Here is a 20,563-nt window from a genome sequence, read left to right as displayed (position 1 = left end):
TAAACATTATATTTTTCTTTTGTCTAGCCAGAGAAAATCATAATTATAATCAAATCCAATCAAATCAAAATATACTTTATTCAAGTAGGCTTTTACAAGCACTTTTGAATCGTCATTTAACAAACTATTTAAAGTAAAGCTACCACCGGTTCGGAATGTAGATTTTATAACTGTAAATTACATACATACATACGATAACTAGCTAGACCGATCTTGCATCCCATAAGCTGTTTTAATTTCCCTATCTGTAGGTATATGACATAATATATTGTAGTGTTATAAATTATAAACTTCAACGAAGTCGGGAGTCGGTTTGAAATTTTTACAAGATGGTTGCAAGCATTATATGAAAAATAAAAATAAAATGTTTCATAATTATATAAATTAATTGTATTAACAAATAAACTATTAAACATGATCATTAAAAAACATAAACTAGTATAGAATACACAGAGGTCAGTATTAGACCGCTGAGGCCATCATCTGATCACTATTTGGGTCATGTATGATTGCCATATTTTATTGTCGGCTGGCAAAGTCGTCTGTCAACGAGCAAGATCAATACAACGTCAGCTGTTCGGCGATGTGAGCTGCATGTTATGGGATAATCCTTCATCGCGTTTATTCAACTAATATTTAACTTGAGCAAATAACTTTTGAATTAGTGAAGTCGCAGGCTTGATTAAATTACTTTTCCCAGAATATAATGTCGCGTATTTATCTCGTTTTTTTGTAGGTAATAAAAAAGATACCAACTGTATAAATATATATTTATATGAAAATTTAAGTCAATTTAAGCATAATCCAGTACAATCCGGAAATCAGGACATGGTTCTCAATTTGATGTAATTTCGGCGAACAGCGAACACCTGGTGGGTGGGTGGTGCGGTGTGGTGGCGCGGAGGGTGACGAACGTTCCGCTGACCTACATTGGCATCGCCTACACCGTTCACATCGCGACGCTAATCGCATCACGTGAAAAAGCTCGCGTGCTGCGGTCGTTGCCCCGCCGTCAACCCACCGACCCCGCGGCCCTTCAACCCTGCTTTCCTGCTGCCTGCTACCGCCACCGCTAGTCCTGCATGCAAATCAGTACTGCAGCTAATTTCTATTCAAACTGCCACTACAACGCTACACTGCTATATATCATTCATTATTTAATTGTTATTTGCGAACTGCTGTTCGACATCTTTGTTCGCGTATTGTTCAATATGGAAAATACAGTTTTTAGCTTTCGTCGGTTTTTATCTTTTTATCAGTTTGAAATAAAATGTCGAATTCGATATTTAATTCAATAGAATATCCAGACGATATATGAATAAATCCAGTGGCATAAGTCCAGTACCGTACCATAGTACCATCGGTGAGGCACCCCAGAAAATCTTTTTTGGGGCGGAGATAAGATCGTCAGAAAACTGCTTGCACCCGGGCGCTAGTTTGGCTCAAGACGGGACTTTTAATATTGTATTTTTAATTAATACTTCCAAGTAATAATTCAAATTACGTTCACATAATATACCCGATGATAATATTTAAATAAAATTCAAATGACGCCTATACGTACTTCATTATGTTCTATATGTTAAACTAATCAATAATACTATTCCCTGGAGTAGTAACCTTGTTGGCATGCTTAACTTACCAATATTGAAATAATATAATTAATTTACTGTGTCATTGAGGTCATACATATAAACATTATTCATTTATTAGATACTAAAGTAAATCTTGTACCTACAAAAACTGCTTGATTCCACTTAAGATAATTTATAGCGAAACCATAAAACGAAGCATGATTATTAAATATATGTATCCATAATATGAATGAAATACCTATGAATATTTAATATTTTCTTTAAGTTGTTCTTTATGGTGTATAGCGTATGTATATGTAAACCAACCACTTAAGTGAAAGTAAACAAAAAATAAAGTATTAATAAAATCAGTATATCAATATAAAAAAGAGTTCATAAAAATGATTGTACGAACAGAGTACCTACTATACTACAGGTAATAAATATAAAGACAGAATTTTGGTTCGTGTTAAAAATTTAAATTAACTTTGGAGTTAATATGTTAACTTAAATATTCCTTGTTATATATAAAAATATGTTACTATGAATTACAATATTAATCATAAAATATTTAATGATTATTGTATTTCAAATTTTTAGGGAATAAAGTAGGTACTGTGGAATTAAACAACAAAGCTAATATATTATTATACCTTTAAAAACAGATAATTAGGTATTACGAATTAATCTAGGTATTTGGCTCCCATAAACTGAAAATAAATAATGTCCACCTTTAATACATACCTATAAAAAAAACATGACAATATATTAAATATAAGTATATATACAAAAATATTTATTATAATTAAATATAAGATTACTTATAACTAGGCTAATAAATATTTTTGTATTATTTCTTATTAATGTTCCACGTATAAATAAAACACGTATCATATATTTATTTTTATCATAAATCTTCTCCCCTCAAAACATCTTAGAATTTGGACCCAAGACGGCTTGGAACTTATTTCAAGACGCTGATCCACTGCAGCTTGCTAGATATCTACCTAGCCGCCGTATTTATATGAACTATCTATATCTATAAATATTAGTAACATTTGAATAAAATTTAAGTGCCCGGTGATTTCAAACCTGTTCTTTTTTAATTTATATTGTTTTTTTTTTCACATTACCAAGAACAAATTAAAACATGTAAATAATTGTAGTATTCCAGCGTTAGATACGTACGTAAGGTTTATCTTTATCTGAAAAACTTTTTTACCGCCTCGTTGGTCTAGTAACTAAATTATAGATATAAAACCACAGATCCCAAAGTCCTTTATTCAAACCCATGTCAGGCCGATAATAAAGTTATTAGGTGTTTCTGTCGAAAAATTATCAGCAGCCCGGAGTGTCAAAGTTAAAAGTGTACTTAGTAAGCAAGAACCTACCTAAAGCTGTTCGTCCTGCACCTACACTCAAGTCTAGTTATAAGTAGGTATAGCAAACTTAAATGTAATTGGAAAGGAAATAGCAATTTATAAAACTAAAAACCTAAGAACAACAGAAAAAGCCCTGCAAAGTTGGTGTCTTTTCAGGCAAGGGATATAGAATAACAGGAAGATACTTTATAAAATCAAAAAACAAAGTTTAAAATCTAACGAAAAGAAACGACAAATGAAAAGAAACATAAGTTTTTCTTTGCCGCGTAAAACAAAAAATTCTATCGAATTTGGAACGCGTATCCAGGCAAAAATGAAGTGACGACAGCGCTTAATAAACAAATACCTACAGTCGACAAGCAAGTTATTCAAAAGTAGGAAATGCCGAAAGCAAATCGTCATTATTAAAAAATATGTACCTTAGATAAGAATCGTCACCAAAAATAAAATTAATCATTATCTTTATATTAATTCTAAAATATTTCTTTCGTACTTATATTTAATATTCAGCCTAAGCTATCTGAAAATTATATTCGTATATTCATTCAAGAGTTAGGATGCCGTTTCAGATCAATGAAAGTATGATAATGTAAACAAAAGCTCATTGAAAGCGGCTCGTTGTTATAACACCATTAACTATTTTGGCTCACGATCCTCAAAAGATGCAGTATTACGGCTGGACCGCTCAAAGTCCGGATGTCCGCATTGCATATCTTACGTAAGTCAAATTTGAGTCAAATATTCAGGGCTAATAATAAATATGTATACTCGTATATACGCCGAATTAGACGCTGGTCGCTGATGTTATTTTTAGGCCAAGTTGATAGGTCCGTGGAAGGATTGTTGCAGCTAAAATTTAATAAAGTTTAGATATGTCCCGTGAATTCACCCATGTTTTCGGTTCCTTCATGGAATACTAAAAAAGTAGGAATTCCAAGTATTCTATCCAAGGGAATTAATTACGGAAATATTGGCAACTTCAAAGCGAGATATACACATAATATCTAAAAAAAGCTATTTAAGCCCAAGTCAGTCAGTAAGTGACAGATAAGACTTATTTATATTAAAGATATTCTTATGTTCCTTATTGGCTCATTGAAAGCCAGATGCAACCCTAGAGGCCATTAAAGAATACACATTTAGAAAAACATAATAAAATAAAGTCGTAATCTTCGCCATTATACTACTTACTCCAAAATGACAAAGATTTTAAAAACTTTAAGGACATGATCGAATTATTTATGCGCAATTACCTAGGTAAAAAGAATATGGAAACACAGATTTTATATTGTCTGAATCGGTTTATTATGTAGTTTATTAGTATAGAACTATCACCTTTGAGAAATCTCGGTTTATTTGACAAAAACGACATAAAATAAAGCATCAGTGACTTTACTTGCACAGAAATGTCACTACTGTTTACATAGTTAATCGATTGAGTCATTAGATAGAATCGATCGTATATTTTTACTGTCAATAAAATCTTTTTTGATTTTTATTTTATAATATTCCAATACAAATTCATTATTTGCTCATTTAGTATAGTTTACCATAGTTTTACGTTTTTTATTTCATGATTTTATTCTACCATATGGAATAATAATATGCTCATTAGATCAATCATTTAAGATTGTAATTTATAATTATGTAAAGTAACGATTCTTAAATATGATTTTTGTCTGATCATGAACTATTATTAAACGAGCGAGTATCGATATAAAAGTCTATAATGTTTGATAATGATTGATATTGTATTTAATTACTTCGGATATTACAGAGATATAATTCAAACTTATTAGAAGCAATTCGATTAAACCGATTTACGCATTACAATATAGTTACGAGACGTCCAATTAATTCTTATTCAAATCAAACTTCCCTAAGGCAAAAAAAAATGTCAGAAAAAGCAATTATAAATGAATAATTCAATATAATTACTTTTTAATGCGATATTAACTTCGGGGTTCTGATAAGATACGCGTAATTATTATTAATTCCATTTATTAAAATTCTATCCTAATGTAATTTTATTGCAAATTTATTTTTACTACTAGCCAAGATTGGATACGTCCTTTAGTATTAATTTAGTTTTGGGGATTTCATTAAGAAGGAATGGGTATGGGTATGTATATAATGAGAGTCGTCAGACATATATTTAATAATATTATGCTACATTTTCACAGGAATTATTACTCTATTGATTTTCGAAAGATCACTCCTAACGTCAGCCAGGCAAGGATCGATCGCTATTGCGTTTCCTTAACATTTTCATGCACTACTATGTCATTAAAAGAAGGCAAAATATATATTACTATAAGTAGACGAAATTTCAAAAAAAAGTTGCGTCTTGAAAATCGCGGATTAATAATCCGTGGAACTATTAATTTTCATATGCTTAATTCATCGTGTGTACCTACGCCATTGAAAAAAGCCATGTGAGGAAATCTGCATAGTAGGTATTACTACAATAGTAGTACTATTATTGTATTCGCTAGTCGTCGTAAACCAGCGTGATAGATTTGGGTTTAAACGTTCTCCTCAAAAGACCTTTGCCGTTGGACATTTACAAGATATTAATGTTAATTGAATGAATTAATGAATGTTCAACGTAAACACTGAATAAGATTGTTAGCGAATCACAGTTAGAAACAATTAAAATTAAATTATATATAACGTGTTGATTACCACAAAATTATCCTAGAAAGGCTAAAAACGTTCATTGAGAATTCTTCTTAAACATTGCAAATACCGTTTATATTGATTTGGGAATGGAACCAATCCGTTAACAATTTATTAAAGTACACTCTGGTTTTTATTTCAACATTTTTAAACGACTAATATGTGCACATGCCAACAACTTTAGCGTTCCGTTAGACGTACTTTATTATAAAATCTTTATTGAGTTCGTTGGGTTTTGTAAACTAACCTTTTTTTTTGTTTTACGAGGAGGAAATGCATTTACGCATTTCGAATTTCCGTTCCACCGCAAGACGACTGGGCTACGAGAACGTTCGTGGCTCACCACTGCGGCCCTGCCAGCGGCTGTAGCTGGAACAGGCGACCCGACTGAAAAGCACGCCAGGGTGTAAAGGCGCGTCTTTCTGCTCAATGCCTCCGTCCTATTCCGTGACGGACTCCTCCCTTTCCGCTTCCTCCTTAAGCGACATGACAGCATCGCTGTAGTTGCAGACCGCCGCCCAGGCCTCTTTACTTTCGGCCATCTTCCCAACGAAGGCCGGAAGCGATAGATCACAGATGTGGCCCATTTGGTCTTACGCTTTGCTATATCATATTAAAAAAAAGAAAAGATTAATTCTAGTATAGAATGAGAAAACGATATCTAAAATCGAAATCAAAAACTTTACAGAAGCATTACAAATTGCTTTTATATTGTGAAAAATATAACCGATTTTTAAAGGAAAACCAGACCCGGGAAAACCAGCGAAAAAAACTCAGCGAGATACGTCTTTTCAACATTTGTTATTTACAGTATTTAATATATATTATTTACTGGATCTTCCAGATTATCGTTTAATTCCCATGGTGTCTTATCGTCGCTAGTATTAGAATAACCTCTACAGTCCTGTCCTTATATACATTTGGAAATGCAAATGAACCGAGAAAATTGATTTTTGGATACGAGAATTATGACAAATCATTTTTTTGCTTCCTTTACGTTCTACAACTTAGGCCCTATACATTTTTAACTACCATTGATTGTTATTGATCGGGTTCGAGCAGGGCATTCGTATTTTCGATTTTAAAAATAATTGTTTTTTTTGTGCGAAAATAATTCACGATCATCTGAAATAGCCGTTACACAGACAGAAAAAATAATCCTCAATCAGCCGTCTCGGTTCATTTGTATTTCTCAGCATCTTATTTGTATGTAAAGACTGGACTAGCAAGGCATGATCATTAGTAACACATTTTCTTTAATTTTAAAAGTTAATCATTTTATTACTTAACCTAGCTAAAGATACGCTTTCTTCGTTTTGATGTTTTTTCATTAAAAACTTATTAGTGTTGTCTTCCTTCTTTCAGGCTTTTTAAAAATTTATTTTTATATTATTAAAATAAAGTCAATACTGAAACACTTTTGTGTCAGAAGTTGACAATTGACGGCTAGTACGAAAGTCGTGGCGTCATGGCGCGGCGCCATCTTCCGCCAGGCGCGAAAGATGCAGGCGGTGCCGCAGCTTGCGCGGTGATGCGCGTTCTGTTTATCTACACCTGCATTTTATTCATTCACTCACTGCTGTACTGGGGGCGCCGTTACCTTCGCGATCAAATTCGAGCTACTCGTATGTAGTTAAAAAATTACATAAAACTAACAATAAACTTCTAGGCTGGGATCATGGTTCGACAGCGCACAATTCCTGGTGATAAAGTGACTCAACAAATATTGCTTGGCTCGGCGTGGCTCGCTTTCATTTATATGTTGTTGCTAACATTGTTTGAGCTAATAGAGCTAATACGGCCAAAACAGAAACGTCTGCAGAAGCATGAATGTTTTAAATGTTATAGACCTTCACGACGACCTACTTCAGTTTAAATAAGTCGTTACAACATTAGGGGACCACCAATGATAATATTAAATGTTAATATAGATTTATATTTTGTGAAATAAAAACAATGAATTATAAACAAAAGTTTTCTTTTTTTATGATCGATTTTAATTAGTAACGTATATCCAAATTCAATAGGAGTACTCATATAGAACAACACATTTCTTTTTGATACATAACACATATTTTAGGTTCAAAGTGGCAAATATGACAGTTTTCTTGAAGAAAAAGACTTGTTAAGGACTTATTGTATTTTCACTATTCTTTTACGGCAATAATATTATAAATATTTAGCGAAAAATAAGAGAATACCATTAATTTGTAAAAATCAACTGTATAAACTATTATCAACTGTATAAAATGTAAATGTAAAAATCAACTTTAATATTTGAAGTTACTTGTGAGAATTTGCTGCAATAACCTCGTAAGTTAATATATTTGAATTATTTTAACAGTTCGATAAAGTAAGGCATATTCTCTGTTAAAATGATACAAATAAATTTTACGTAATATATTATTTTATATGTCAATGTCGCAGCAACTAGCTCGATTAGCCATTCAATTAACAGGCTAGCCTTTGACTAAACAGCGCCGTTCAATCTATGGCCTGAATGACTTTCAGCCAATGCACTCCCGGTTTTAAAATAGAGTAACCTATTCTCAAAACAAAGACTATATAATTATATTCTTTTGGGTCGGTTAAAACATAACTATTTGGTTAAATTAAATTTTAACGTGCAGCACTTTTGCAATGTAAAATATTGTTTCTCCTTGTGAAGCAGCACATTGAAAGGGTACTCTAGCTAATCGCGATTGTTTTTTAAAAAGGATGTGTCTATATTACTTAATAATTGTAATGTCCAACCAGTTATTCACTTTTAACAGTACCCGTAGCTCATTGCGTGTGAGTTTACTTTGCCTGCCTGCTATAACATGCCTGATAAAACAATATGTGAACTTTTAACTGCCAAATCATTTTTAATAATAATTCACAAATTTATTAGAATATACGAGACAATGATTTTACACCATAAAATGTTTTTAAATAAATAATATTTGCCCTTAAGTATAAAAAAAGGATTTATTTTAATTTTCTTTTATATACTTTCTGATTAGTTATATTTAGTTCAATTAAAAAAATATACATATGCATAGTTATTCTCGGTTCAATTTAAAAAAAGTCTGTTCGTTCTGTTAACCTTTAATTTTAATATTCAATTATTTCGTTGCCTTAAGGTGGCCGGGGGTTTTTTATAACTAATGTATGCTTTTATTTCACAGATCAATATTGTTAAAATAATTATTTGTACTGAAATTTATACTGATATAACAACAATTTACTTATACTTGTACTACAATATATTGATTCTTGGCAAATTTCATGATTCTAGGTCAACAGGTCGGTGACCTTATTTCTTCCGGCGATCTCCTCATTTCTGATTCGATCGCGCAGAGAAACTCCGAGCATAGCTCTCTCCATTGCACTTTAGGTGACCTTGAGCCGAGAACCGACGGCCGATAGGGTCGACGAGTTCTCGAGTGGCGACCGGAAGACGCAGCGTGGGCAGGCCCCCTACAAGGTGATCCGACGACCTGGTGATGGTCGCGGGAAGCCGCTGGTTGCGAGCTGCACAAGACCAGTCGTTGTGGCGATCTTTAGGGGAGGCCTATGTCCAGCAGTGGACGTCCTTCGGCTGAGAGAGAGGTCAACAGATTACACGTCCCTTTCCTTTTTTCCTTTAAAGGTATGGAACCCCAAAAAAGCATCTATTCAAGACACCCACCTACCTGCTAGGAAATATCTATAGAAGATATCAATCTTCAAAAGAGGTTTTTTTTAAATTAATTTATTACTCAGATTGATGAATCCTAATTAATAAATAAAAGTAATTTTACGTAACTTAAAATAACCACAGTAGTGCGCCGTTTCTGGCAATTACTGGTACTCTTATTAATTTCGTACAACCGGTACAATATTGCGAGTGAAGGCCTGAGAAATGCGGCAGTCGGCATTTCTCCTTAAGACCTTACTTCTCTACGGTATTGCCAATTTAAGATTTTAATTATTTTTTTAAGCATAAATGTCATTTCATTTGTTTAGATATTGGTGAAACTTTTTTTGAGGATAAACAAGCACTGGAAAAATTTAAATTATTTTTATTTCATGTCATGCAGATTTAAGAATAATTATAATATCTGACACGACATAAGAAAATAACTACCACATCAAATATTAAATTTTTCTTAGATCTCCATTATTATACCAATATGATAGTAATGACCACTTGGGGAATTCAAGAAAAGTCAAGGTGTATAGGGGTTTTAGGATGTATGTACATTTATTATTTATAATTAATATTATTTATAATTAACTAAAATTAATGTACGAATGTTTTTAGTATAACATATAACATAATCAGCCTGTAAATTTCCCACTGCTGGGCTAAGGCCTCCTCTCCCGTTGAGGAGAAGGTATGGAGCATATTCCACCACGCTGCTCCAATGCGGGTTGGTGGAATGTTTTTTAGTAAAGTAAAGTGGAAAGTTTTTAGTATCCTTAATATTATTAGGTTATAAATGAATGCATGTAAATACATAAAATGTACCAACAAAAATACAACAGCGGTTGCGATTTAGAAATCTGCTGCAGGAGCAGGGGGTAGTAGGGCTGTGGGGAAGGATATGAGTATTCTCCCTATGCTCTGGTACCATTCCCATCATGCGAATTTGCTTCGTTCTGAGATATTGGCAAAAACTAATCTTACTTACCCCTAGAGTGGTACACACAACACTGGTAACACTCTAGGGGTAAGTCCGACAAGACCATATTGAGTCAGAGTTAACAGAGTCGGTTTTGTGTCAATTTTATACAATCAAATGTGTAAATCTAAGCTTTCTAGCAAAATCATCGAAATAAATCACAACAAACAAAATGAGCACTCATTCGTCATAAAGCGAGTCAAAAAGAAACAACGAACGACATATTTAAATATGAATAATGTCAAAACATATTCGTGATATTTGACACATTCATTTAGCGTTTTGACATATGACAAGCACCTTATGTATATTGCATCCTTGTCGAACTTAAACAAAATAGTTACTTATCCTGCTCTTATAGTGATATTATGATCTATTTGACATATTTCCGCGTGTATAGATTATGATAGTTTTTCTTAATTTTCTCGAAAATGGTGCAGTTTCGCAGGACGCGAGTGGTATTGTTGTAATCAGGGACCAATCCTCTAACATATACAACAATTTGTTCCCCTAAAATCGTGAAGGATTATTCTAAACCCAACCCCAAAAACTTTAGGGGTTGTCAATTGACATATAGGGAACTTTTAAGTAGGTCCTTGGGAACATTTTGTAGGAGTTGGCATCACTGAGGTCAGTTTGATGTCAGGGAAAAATACAAGTGCTGTCAACACGGGCTATTGAATCAAAAAATAAACATTAAACAACAATATAATACACAACCATGTACGTCATTTATTAAGATTTATTAATTATAATGAAGTGATAACAGTAATTTAATATAATATTGTGCACATAACTGTCAAGTTGTCTACTCTATTTTGTTTGTGACGGGGTTTCTTTTTCGCATTGTAGGTATTTAATGATAACATCAGGTATCTTACAAAATATTTATTTATTTGTGTTTAAAAGCGGCCCTCCAAATAATTATTGATTCGATTTTACGGAACGAAAAGATTATGTACTAGTTGCAAATACTTTTAACATAATTATCATAAATAATTTTGTACAATACGCTAGTAGAAATAGTACAATTTCTACTAATTGTATAGATTTGTGGATGAGTCATTTATGTTGATTGATTATGAGAATTGTTTACAAGTAACTCACTAATCCAGCCAAGAAGGCCAAAGCGCTTATTTATATTGATCTAAATCGATTATTCAAATAATCTTATCTTTATTCTTCTTAGCACGAAAATGAAAACAGCAGTGACGGTGTTGCAAGAGCTGATGATCAAGTTAGGTCAATTGCCCAATTATGAATGCATATCTCAAGTAAGACTGTTTCTATGCCTTTTACTTTTAAAGAAGAAATGTATACCTAGTAACATTGATATTAATAATTTATATTTAAGAAGCTGATTAATATCTATAATAATAATAGCTATACTAATAATTTAAAGTAATAAAAAATCTGAGAACTAAAAATGTTGAACTAGGTCTAAAAGGAAACACTAATACATATTATCACCACCACAGCAAAAATTTTGTGAATATTAAAACAATATTTGTTTAATATTGCTATAATAATCTAACCTAAAATGCTCTGTTTCTGAGATATAAATATACATTGTAATTCTAACCTTAAAATTAGGTTCCTTCCCTTCGTGCCCTTGGTTTCTTAAATAACACTAGGGGTAAGACTGACAATACCGTATTGAATCAGAATTAACAGAGTTAGTTTTGTGTCAATTTTGCACAATCAAATGTATGAATTTAAAAGCAAAATGATTAAAAGAAACCACACCAAACATATTCAGGGACCAAACCTCTATTATACATTATACAACACTTTATTTCCCCAAAATTGTGCAGCAGAATTCTAAACCCAACCCTTTTTTTGCTGCGGTGGTGTTAATTTGTAAGTACCGAAACATTTGATATTTAACCGCCTAATCATTATTCCAAAAAATTACTTGAGTCCTGTAATTTACAATAACAACATATAATTGACAAACTGTATGATCAATGTCATACAATACCTATTAATCCTTTCCTCCCCAATTTATGTCTAATCATTAACTCATACTACCTTCATACCAAAAATACAGCATGCATTAAGCATTGTTTTTTAGAATAAATAATTAGTGTATGGTATAGTGGTATGCGAGACAGCTACAACAGACAAGTCAAAACTTGGTATATATTTCTGATAATATATTTATTAAAATATATATTTTAGTCAGGCCCTCAACATCAGGCCACATTTGAATACCGTTGCACAGCACATGGGATTACAGTAACTGGACAGGCACGATCTAAAAAGGAAGCCAAACAAGAGGCAGCTCGACGTATGCTTATGCAACTACACACGCGCGGCATCCAAGTTCCGCCGCCCTTTGCCTCGCCGCCATCACCGCCACCTCCTTCGCCGCCCTTGCCCTCAGATGATCCTGCTCTGGTAGTAGTTTTGATTATAACTTTATCATTAATATATAATTATAATTATGCCAACAGTGATATTAACCCATCACTGTTCCGAGTAAAGCTATTTCTAATATGTGTCGTTCGTTAATGCAGGAAGCTGGCCCATCACGAGGCCCCTGTGGAACTACCGGAGGCCCGGCTGTGGATTCGCGCAGCTACGTTGCACTTCTAAAAGAATTGTGTGAAGAATATCGACTAGGTGAGCCGGAATATGAGCTGGTGAGCGACACAGGCCCACCGCACCAGCGTCGTTTCACAATGCGCGCGCGCTTGCGCATGCACGAGCGACAGGCCACCTCAACTACAAAGAAAGCGGCGCGACAACTTGCCGCGGAAAACTTATACTCCTATCTGCGAGAAAACCTCGCAAGACTAACTGGAGATTTCGTGGAGGTATTTCATTCAAACATGGTCAAAATGGTCCATCATGATTCAAATCAAATTAAAGATTATAAATGCGATCTTTAGATGGTCTTTATAATGTTTTTTTAAAGCTTAATTATTTTAATTAATACATTTTGGTCACCGTCGGCAGGAAGAGGCATTGGCACGCGCTCATGAGAAGCGATCTCAGGAGAAGCGCGCAGAGGCGACTTTGCAGCGCTTCGCAGAACGCTGTGAGCCCACGTCCTGGCGTCACGACCTTGGACAGCGCCTCTCCAACTATCACCTCGGTCTGCTAACACACATTGGTAACAACCCAACCCAATGTCCTGCCGCCTTTTTTTTCTGTTTGTGTCTTATTCATTAATCATTTTAATATGTTGACCATTATTTACGCTTTATTCTAACTTTATAATAATAGATTGAAAATATAGACCTATTATTTTTAAACAATATATAATGGCGGTAGGGTTCTAAAATATCACAATCATGATCGATATTCTTATAATTTATTCTTTTAGATGAAGAGCATAGATCTTTGGGAACGCAGGCATTGACGGCTACACAGAGCTGTGAAGCGGAGAAGACGCTGGAGTTGGTGTGTAATGCACTAGGCCTGCGCGTGGAGCGCCCCGATTTGCCCACCTCTGGACTTACCGTTTACCGCTTGACGCCTACCTCGCCGACGCTCGCCTTTGCCGGTCATGAACCGAACGCTGCCGCCGCCACTGCGCTGCGCTACCTGCGTCGTATGCTGCTGGTTCCTGCCTCGGACACAATCTACTAAACTTTCGAAAACATTGATTATATTGGTATTAATAATTATCTTTTATTTTAATTACCAGTTTCATTAACCATTTATAAGAATAAAAAAATAATAGAATAAGACTAAGTTTAAGCATTTAATTAATAAAAAAACAAGTAATTGTGGAATAATTATTAATTTCTTGGATGTATCTTTATTCAAGCCAGCCACATTGCACTGATATTATCTATACATGTATATATTTTAATAATTTATATAAACATGTCACATTGCAATCAATTTTTTTATATCCCTTTAATTTTTGGTTTTTATTCGTTTTGATATTTTTTCTAACACCTGTAATGTTCTAAGTCATTATGGTGGATAAAAGATTACAACAACTTACCTAAATTATTAAAGAAAACTAAAATAAAAAATATTTTAAAATTGATTAAGAGATGATCATACTGTTTCTAGATTTTTAAATAATATATTATTATTAATAAATTAAAAAAATTTAAATAATTAATAACTTTTATACAATTTTACGTTGAAATTCAAAAATTCTATAAAATAACAATAGATTGATATTTATTTAAATCCAAAATAGTCCATAATGTTCTCAATATTGCTTAATAAGTATATATTATGGAATAATGGTCCATAAGCCCAAAATAGTAAAATGTAAACAATTATTATGTAACATTCTAAAAGTTACTAAGTCATTTATTTTAAGGATAAATACTCCATCGGAGCTAAAGTTGATCCTTGCTTTTTCAATCAAAAATATTATTATAACTTGATAATTATATATTATGATATATTTCATAAAATTTCCCATACAATAATTATGATTTGACCTAACTAACCTGCTATAAGACCAAACAACTAATTTTATTATCATGATTCAAAAGAAATGTGATTTATATTAAATGAGGATAATATATTCTTAACATAATATAGCATACAAATGTGTAAACTATACTACTATGTAATGCACAAAACTTGAAAAAATTGACAAAAACAACTCTAGAATTCATGTTTATTCAATCTGAAATTTCAATGTCTGATGATTCCCTCCGACGTCTAAATGATCTCTCTGCTATGAGGCTTTGTAACTTAGAGGAAGATTTCTGTGCTGCTGCTCTCCTTGGCGTGCGACGCTCCTGCACCGGCGCTGGCGTAGGTGGGGATGCCGTACGCGTTTGACCGCGACCACGGCCACGTCCACGGCCACCACGCGCGCCCCTTCCGCGACCTCGCCCTGGTGGCGCTTCTTCGTCGCTTGATACCACGATCGACTCGTGTTTAGCCAATGCAGACTGTTTGGCGACTTCTGCTTTCTTAGACGCTGTTGATATAAGAGTCTTGAGAAGATCGGCGTCGGCCGCGTCTAGCGACTCCTTACATAGTTTCATTTTGTCACTCACTTCCTCTGGAGTTTCGGCATTCGATTCGAGTAAGAAATCCACGCAATGTTTACGATGAGCATCTAAAACGCGACGAAAAATGTCGTCGTCACGCTTTAACGTAAAGTCGCGAACTGCTTCGGTAACTGCTCGTACTGATAGAACTGAGAGTCGACGGTCTTGCGGTTGCGCCTCGAAATAAGCACGAAGTAAGGATTCTACATCAGTCGCTTCAGCAGCCACCCCACCTATATCAACTTCGGTGTTATTTGCACCTAACTCTTTTCTTTCACGAATTTTTTTTTCTCTTTTCATAATGAGAACATCATTTGGATTTGCAACAAGGCCATTGAAATTTTGACCAAATCTAACACGATTAAAATCTTGGCCATCATGTTCATAAAAAACACTCAGCCTAATAAGTGGTAAAGCAGGTTGTTTTGGGTCACCACTTCGAATTGCATCAGCTTCAATAATTGCTTGGTGAACTTTGTCCTTTAAAAAATTTTGTACTTTTTCATTTTCATTTACACCCTCTTCTCCGATATTCTCCTCAGAAAGGACTATTGTCTTAAATATGAAAGGGCGCACAGTTTTAAGCGGAAGGGGTGTTAATATATATTCTTTCTTATGTAGCTGCATCAATACACAATGCTTGGGTAGGGCTTCTCCAGCTGCCAATGATGTAGCTACAGTGCTTCCTGGTTGGATAACGAAGAAACTTTCATTTTCCCTTTTTACATCTTTTGTAGCAAAAACTTGACTGTCATGCTCATGACCCCATACAACTAGATCCAGAAAATTGGGTAAGACATTTTCCGAAATATAATTGCTGGGCCCTCGATCTGCCCTATTTTGATGTAACACCAAGATATTAAACCAATCATTACCATCTTCGATGAGTTCAAATGTTACTTTCTTTTCTGCAAAAAGCCTAGCAAGTCTCTGATCTTTTAAATGACTCAATCCATACAATGATAACTTTGTTTCACCCTTCTGTAAGAGCACTGGTGAAATTCGGACTTGAGTATAATCTGTCCATTTCCCAAAATAATTAACAAGGCCAGTAATGGATAAAATGTCTAAAGAACTGACACTGCCTTGTCCAACTGGATCGTCGTGATTTCCATGAATTGAAAGAATGGGGTACGAAATATTAAGATTTGGATCTTCATAATTAACAATTCGTGAGAAATTTTCTAGCTGATTAGATAATACTTCGATATTAATAGGTTTGTCTCCAAAACAATACTTGCGAATAATCTGGGTACATTTGAACATACAACTAGGGGACGGCTTTGCGTGGTCGAAAAGATCTCCACCAAGCAAAATTAAATCGACGTCATATTCTACGGCCAGAGAAAGGGTTTCTTCAAAAGCAATAAAGCTGTCTTCTCCACGTACAGCATCATTTTCAAGATAACCTAAATGTATATCTGAAGCTATTAAAACTCTTATGGTGTCGTCTGACGACCAAGAATCAGTATCATTTTGCACCATATTGACAGAAGTAATTTATCATAAACAGTTTTAATCGGTGATAATGGGATATTTTATTGTTTTTAATTTGTATACAATGAAAGTGTAAACCAACTGTCTCGACTCAATGTTTATTTGTAATTTGTATTCAAACGTAAATAATGACATCAGTACAAACTACAACAGTCAAAAATTGACATTTGACAAATAACACAATGCTACCAATTCTTATTTCGGTTTCAGCAAACTGAATTTTATAAGGTACTAAAAGAGCTTCATTAAAATTTTCAAAACTTAAGTAGAGCACGGTGATTTTTATCGGATATTTATGCGAATCTTTATTTACGATACATTTTGATCACTGCTTGTCAAAGTTGTTTTTACATGAGGCTGAACCTTACAAAAAATTATAAAATATCGAATACAAATAGGTACATCGCAATTTTCACGTAATATTAAATAAGGTGTATTAGAAATATTCGTTTTGGCAATGTAAATTATATAATATTAAATATATTATATATTAGTTATCCCACGCTAATTTTAATTAGCGTTTTCTTTTATTGACACTGATAATATTCATATATACATTACATATTATACACGTATATCATGAAAATGTAACATTAATACATAGATATATTTTTCATAAGTATTATTTTTATATACACAATTATATTTAGATTTGATTTATACTAAATATATCACATATTAACATTAATCAAATATAAATACTTTTTAGAATGTATGAAGTCAATATTTTTGTTCCAATAACAAAAAACGTATTCACTACACTTATAATATTTGTTAACAAAAAATTGTATGTTATATACATACATAATATTTTATGAACTAAAATATTTTCAATTTAAAATTTCAAATTAGCGTTCATGATATTGATATTAAGAAATATTTTAATAAAAGAGAAGCTACCGTTAAGTTTCACAGTTCTTACTTATAAAAAATGGTTTCAATAAAATAGGTAATATCAGATACAAATGTAATTAATAAAAGGCTAAGTGAATTTTCAAGTATTAAAACTAGAAAAAATCACAATTAAATTATAATATTCAAATATTTTTATTAAATTTTGTGGTTAGTCGAACTTAACAATTAAAATTACAAAATATTAAGTACAATTTTATATCTTGTCAAATTATGTGTATAGCGATTAGCGAAACCATAATGTAAAGACATACGTTGTCATTTGATAAAGTTGGCGCTCTCAATCTTCAAATTGAATCAAATTTACGACATCAACATGGCGGATAAATGGGAAAGTAAGTTTGTTTATGTTTTTTAATATTATAATTGTATAGTTTTTCTATGCCCACAATACTTAATTTAAATTCTCTGAAAAAAATTCGAAGTATGATCTTTTTTAAAGCCGTCTAGAGTCATCTACTTTAGAATGTATGATCTACACCAAAGGTTCAAAATTTGAAAAAATTCAAATTTGTAGACGAATTGTCACTTTATTTTTAATATTTATTTTCAATTTGATAGTGAATACTTGTTCGTCACTTGACTTTTAGTTAGATAGTAGACTTACAAAATATATCTGACAATTTTGCTTTTAGCGTTATTAAATAATTTATTGTTTCATCTCCAGACAATCATAACGATGAAAAAAATTCAAGCAAGTTTCAATATCGAATTAAAGATGAACCGATGGAGACTGATTTGCCCGATGAAGATGAAGAGCCTCCTGCGTTTGGACCAGCTGCTCTGGGACTTCACAGAGTAGGTACTAAATTACCGCCAAAACCAGCGCCAAGTGAACCAGTTCAGAAATTAAATGCCAGAGGAATGCCTGCTCGTATTCGAAAAAAAAATAGATTTATATTCGTTGATGACTTCGTTAACACTTCGCCACCCAGACAATCTCCAAAAAGAACTCCTAAGATATTGGCAAAAACTCCCAACAAACAATCTAGTGTTAAAAAACAAAAATCTCCAACAAAAACACCAAAGAATGTTGAAAGAAATGAAGATAAAGTGAGTAATCAATCACCAGATCGCAAGAGTGGTCAGCGGATAGGTATGAGGCTGAGAAATCTGTTGAAATTGCCAAAAGCTCATAAGTGGGTTTGTTTTGAATACTTCTACAGTAACATTGATAAGGCTCTCTTTGATGGTGAAAATGACTTTATGATATGTCTTAAAGAATCATTTCCCCAGTTAACCAACAAAAAATTAACTCAAGTTCAATGGGCAAAAATACGAAGAATGATGGGTAAACCTAGGAGATGTTCTCAAGCATTTTTTGCTGAAGAACGTAAAGAACTTGAAAGAAAAAGAAAATTGATTAGATATATACAACAGCGAAAAACTGCTGATATATGTGTTAAAGATTTGCCTAATGAAATACCTATGCAGTTAGTTGTAGGAACTAAAGTCACAGCAAGGTTACGCAAGCCTCAAGATGGTTTGTTCACAGGTTGTATAGATGCAGTTGATACATCTAATAATACATATAGAATCACATTTGAGAGGCCGAAACTGGGAACGCATTCTGTCCCAGATTATGAAGTTTTGTCTAATGAACCACCTGACACTATATGTTTATCTAGCATAACTCAAAAATTTAGACCGCGATATGTAATGCAAGAAATATTTAATCTCTACCAACCCTCTGCACCAAACAAGAATAATAGCCAAAGTGATCCCATGATTGGATGTAATGACTTGTCAAAACATTTTGATTCCAAAATAGGTAGTTATCCATTTCCACTATTGGAATTAATTGTTAAATTAAATAAGATATTACAAGCTAAAAAAGGTAAAATTAATAGATTAAAAGAATATAATTGTGAGGCAGAGAAGAGAAAATCCTTTGGTCAAAGAATGCCAGAAGATTTTGAAAGAAAATATGCAGCAACTGTTATTGATCTTGAAAGAATGAATATGGATTTGCAAGAATATATAAATGAAATTCAAATGTACTGTCAGCAAATTGCACCTGGGCCAAGCTTAGCTGCAATGTTGGCCCCTTCACATCTAAGGGAAAAATGTAGAGAAGAAGCGGCAGTTCTTGTAGAAAAAAATAACAATGGGTCTATTAAAGAATCAAATGTTATAGATCTTGTAACAGACCTTACTGCTTTAATGTTACAGGTTAAAAGTCTCTCAGATTCCGATCAAAATGCTTATGAATTAAGTGTCTTGCAAGGAACTATGGACCAAATAAAAATGAAACTAGAGCCTCAATATCAAAGACTGTTTCAAAATAATGTAGAACTTCACATGCAAAGAATTCAGATGGGCCTAGGTCAAATGATATCAAGTAGTTATATGGCAGGCACATAAAAGTACTAATATAGCTGAGATTAAAAATATCAATTATAACTTGTTATTGCTTTATGAATTTATAGACATGTGCTTAATGTTAAACAAAATTTATAAAAATGAGATAAATACAATTATATATGTAATATTTATGGTCTTTGTTATATTTTCTCCATTTTATTAAACATAAACATGTGAAATATAATTTATTCTCAATAAAATTATGCTTATGTAACATAGGAAAGCATTACATTATTGTATTGTTCATATAAAATGTCTTTTTGTATAATAAATATGTGCTAATGTTCTCAAGAGGACTGTAGGAAAAAAATTAAATAGAATTACAATAATATTTTTTTATTTTTTTCTTAATTTTAATATACAGTTTACTTGCAAGTCCAAATAATTCTTACTTCATTTAAAAATGCCATGTACTTTCATCTATATTTAGAAAGATCAAACAGCTAATCTAATAATTAGGTAAAATTACCAATATTTTATGAAAATGACAAATTGTCGTTAGGCTAGCTAGCTTTTATAGGATAGTT

General features: G+C 32.9%; 3 protein-coding genes across 7 annotated transcripts; 2 read left to right on the top strand and 1 right to left on the bottom strand.

Moving 5' to 3' along the window:
* Positions 1 to 10,884: 10,884 nt before the first annotated feature.
* LOC113397492 (double-stranded RNA-binding protein Staufen homolog 1-like) lies at positions 10,885 to 13,917 on the top strand. Of its 4 annotated transcripts, none has more exons than XM_064218392.1 (6): positions 10,885 to 11,007; positions 11,474 to 11,558; positions 12,466 to 12,684; positions 12,804 to 13,103; positions 13,246 to 13,402; positions 13,616 to 13,917. In XM_064218392.1, exons 2-6 carry the CDS (start codon positions 11,481 to 11,483, stop codon positions 13,879 to 13,881), a joined length of 1,020 nt encoding a protein of 339 aa, XP_064074462.1. In that variant the 5' UTR covers positions 10,885 to 11,007; positions 11,474 to 11,480; the 3' UTR covers positions 13,882 to 13,917. The 4 variants fall into 4 exon arrangements, with proteins under 4 accessions (XP_064074462.1, XP_064074459.1, XP_026491668.1 ...); XM_064218389.1 differs by lacking the exon at positions 10,885 to 11,007 and adding an exon at positions 11,009 to 11,132; XM_026635883.2 differs by lacking the exon at positions 10,885 to 11,007 and adding an exon at positions 11,051 to 11,156 and having other exon boundaries at positions 13,246 to 13,384.
* Positions 13,918 to 14,869: 952 nt separating this feature from the next.
* On the bottom strand, positions 14,870 to 16,930 carry LOC113397472 (double-strand break repair protein MRE11). Its single transcript, XM_026635856.2, has one exon. The coding sequence runs from the start codon at positions 16,746 to 16,748 to the stop codon at positions 14,886 to 14,888; it is 1,863 nt and encodes a 620-aa protein (XP_026491641.2). The 5' UTR covers positions 16,749 to 16,930; the 3' UTR covers positions 14,870 to 14,885.
* A 975-nt stretch (positions 16,931 to 17,905) lies between these two features.
* Positions 17,906 to 20,109, top strand: LOC113397478 (protein lin-9 homolog). Of its 2 annotated transcripts, none has more exons than XM_026635863.2 (2): positions 17,906 to 18,007; positions 18,340 to 20,109. In XM_026635863.2, exons 1-2 carry the CDS (start codon positions 17,989 to 17,991, stop codon positions 20,034 to 20,036), a joined length of 1,716 nt encoding a protein of 571 aa, XP_026491648.1. In that variant the 5' UTR covers positions 17,906 to 17,988; the 3' UTR covers positions 20,037 to 20,109. The 2 variants fall into 2 exon arrangements, with proteins under 2 accessions (XP_026491648.1, XP_026491649.1); XM_026635864.2 differs by lacking the exon at positions 17,906 to 18,007 and adding an exon at positions 18,038 to 18,158.
* The last annotated feature ends 454 nt before the right edge of the window (positions 20,110 to 20,563 follow it).

This window comes from Vanessa tameamea, chromosome 3 (genome assembly GCF_037043105.1).
Source record: "Vanessa tameamea isolate UH-Manoa-2023 chromosome 3, ilVanTame1 primary haplotype, whole genome shotgun sequence".
NCBI lineage: Eukaryota > Metazoa > Arthropoda > Insecta > Lepidoptera > Nymphalidae > Vanessa > Vanessa tameamea.
This window is presented reverse-complemented; position numbering and strand designations above follow the sequence as displayed.

Bases quoted from the DNA above. Each gene is read 5' to 3' on its own strand.
- LOC113397492 (XM_064218392.1), top strand. From the start codon at position 11,481: ATGAAAACAGCAGTGACGGTGTTGCAAGAGCTGATGATCAAGTTAGGT. The intron at 11,559-12,465 runs GTAAGACTGTTT...TATATATTTTAG, and splicing joins ATTATGAATGCATATCTCAA to TCAGGCCCTCAACATCAGGC. The intron at 13,104-13,245 runs GTATTTCATTCA...CACCGTCGGCAG, and splicing joins TAACTGGAGATTTCGTGGAG to GAAGAGGCATTGGCACGCGC.
- LOC113397472 (XM_026635856.2), bottom strand. From the start codon at position 16,748: ATGGTGCAAAATGATACTGATTCTTGGTCGTCAGACGACACCATAAGA.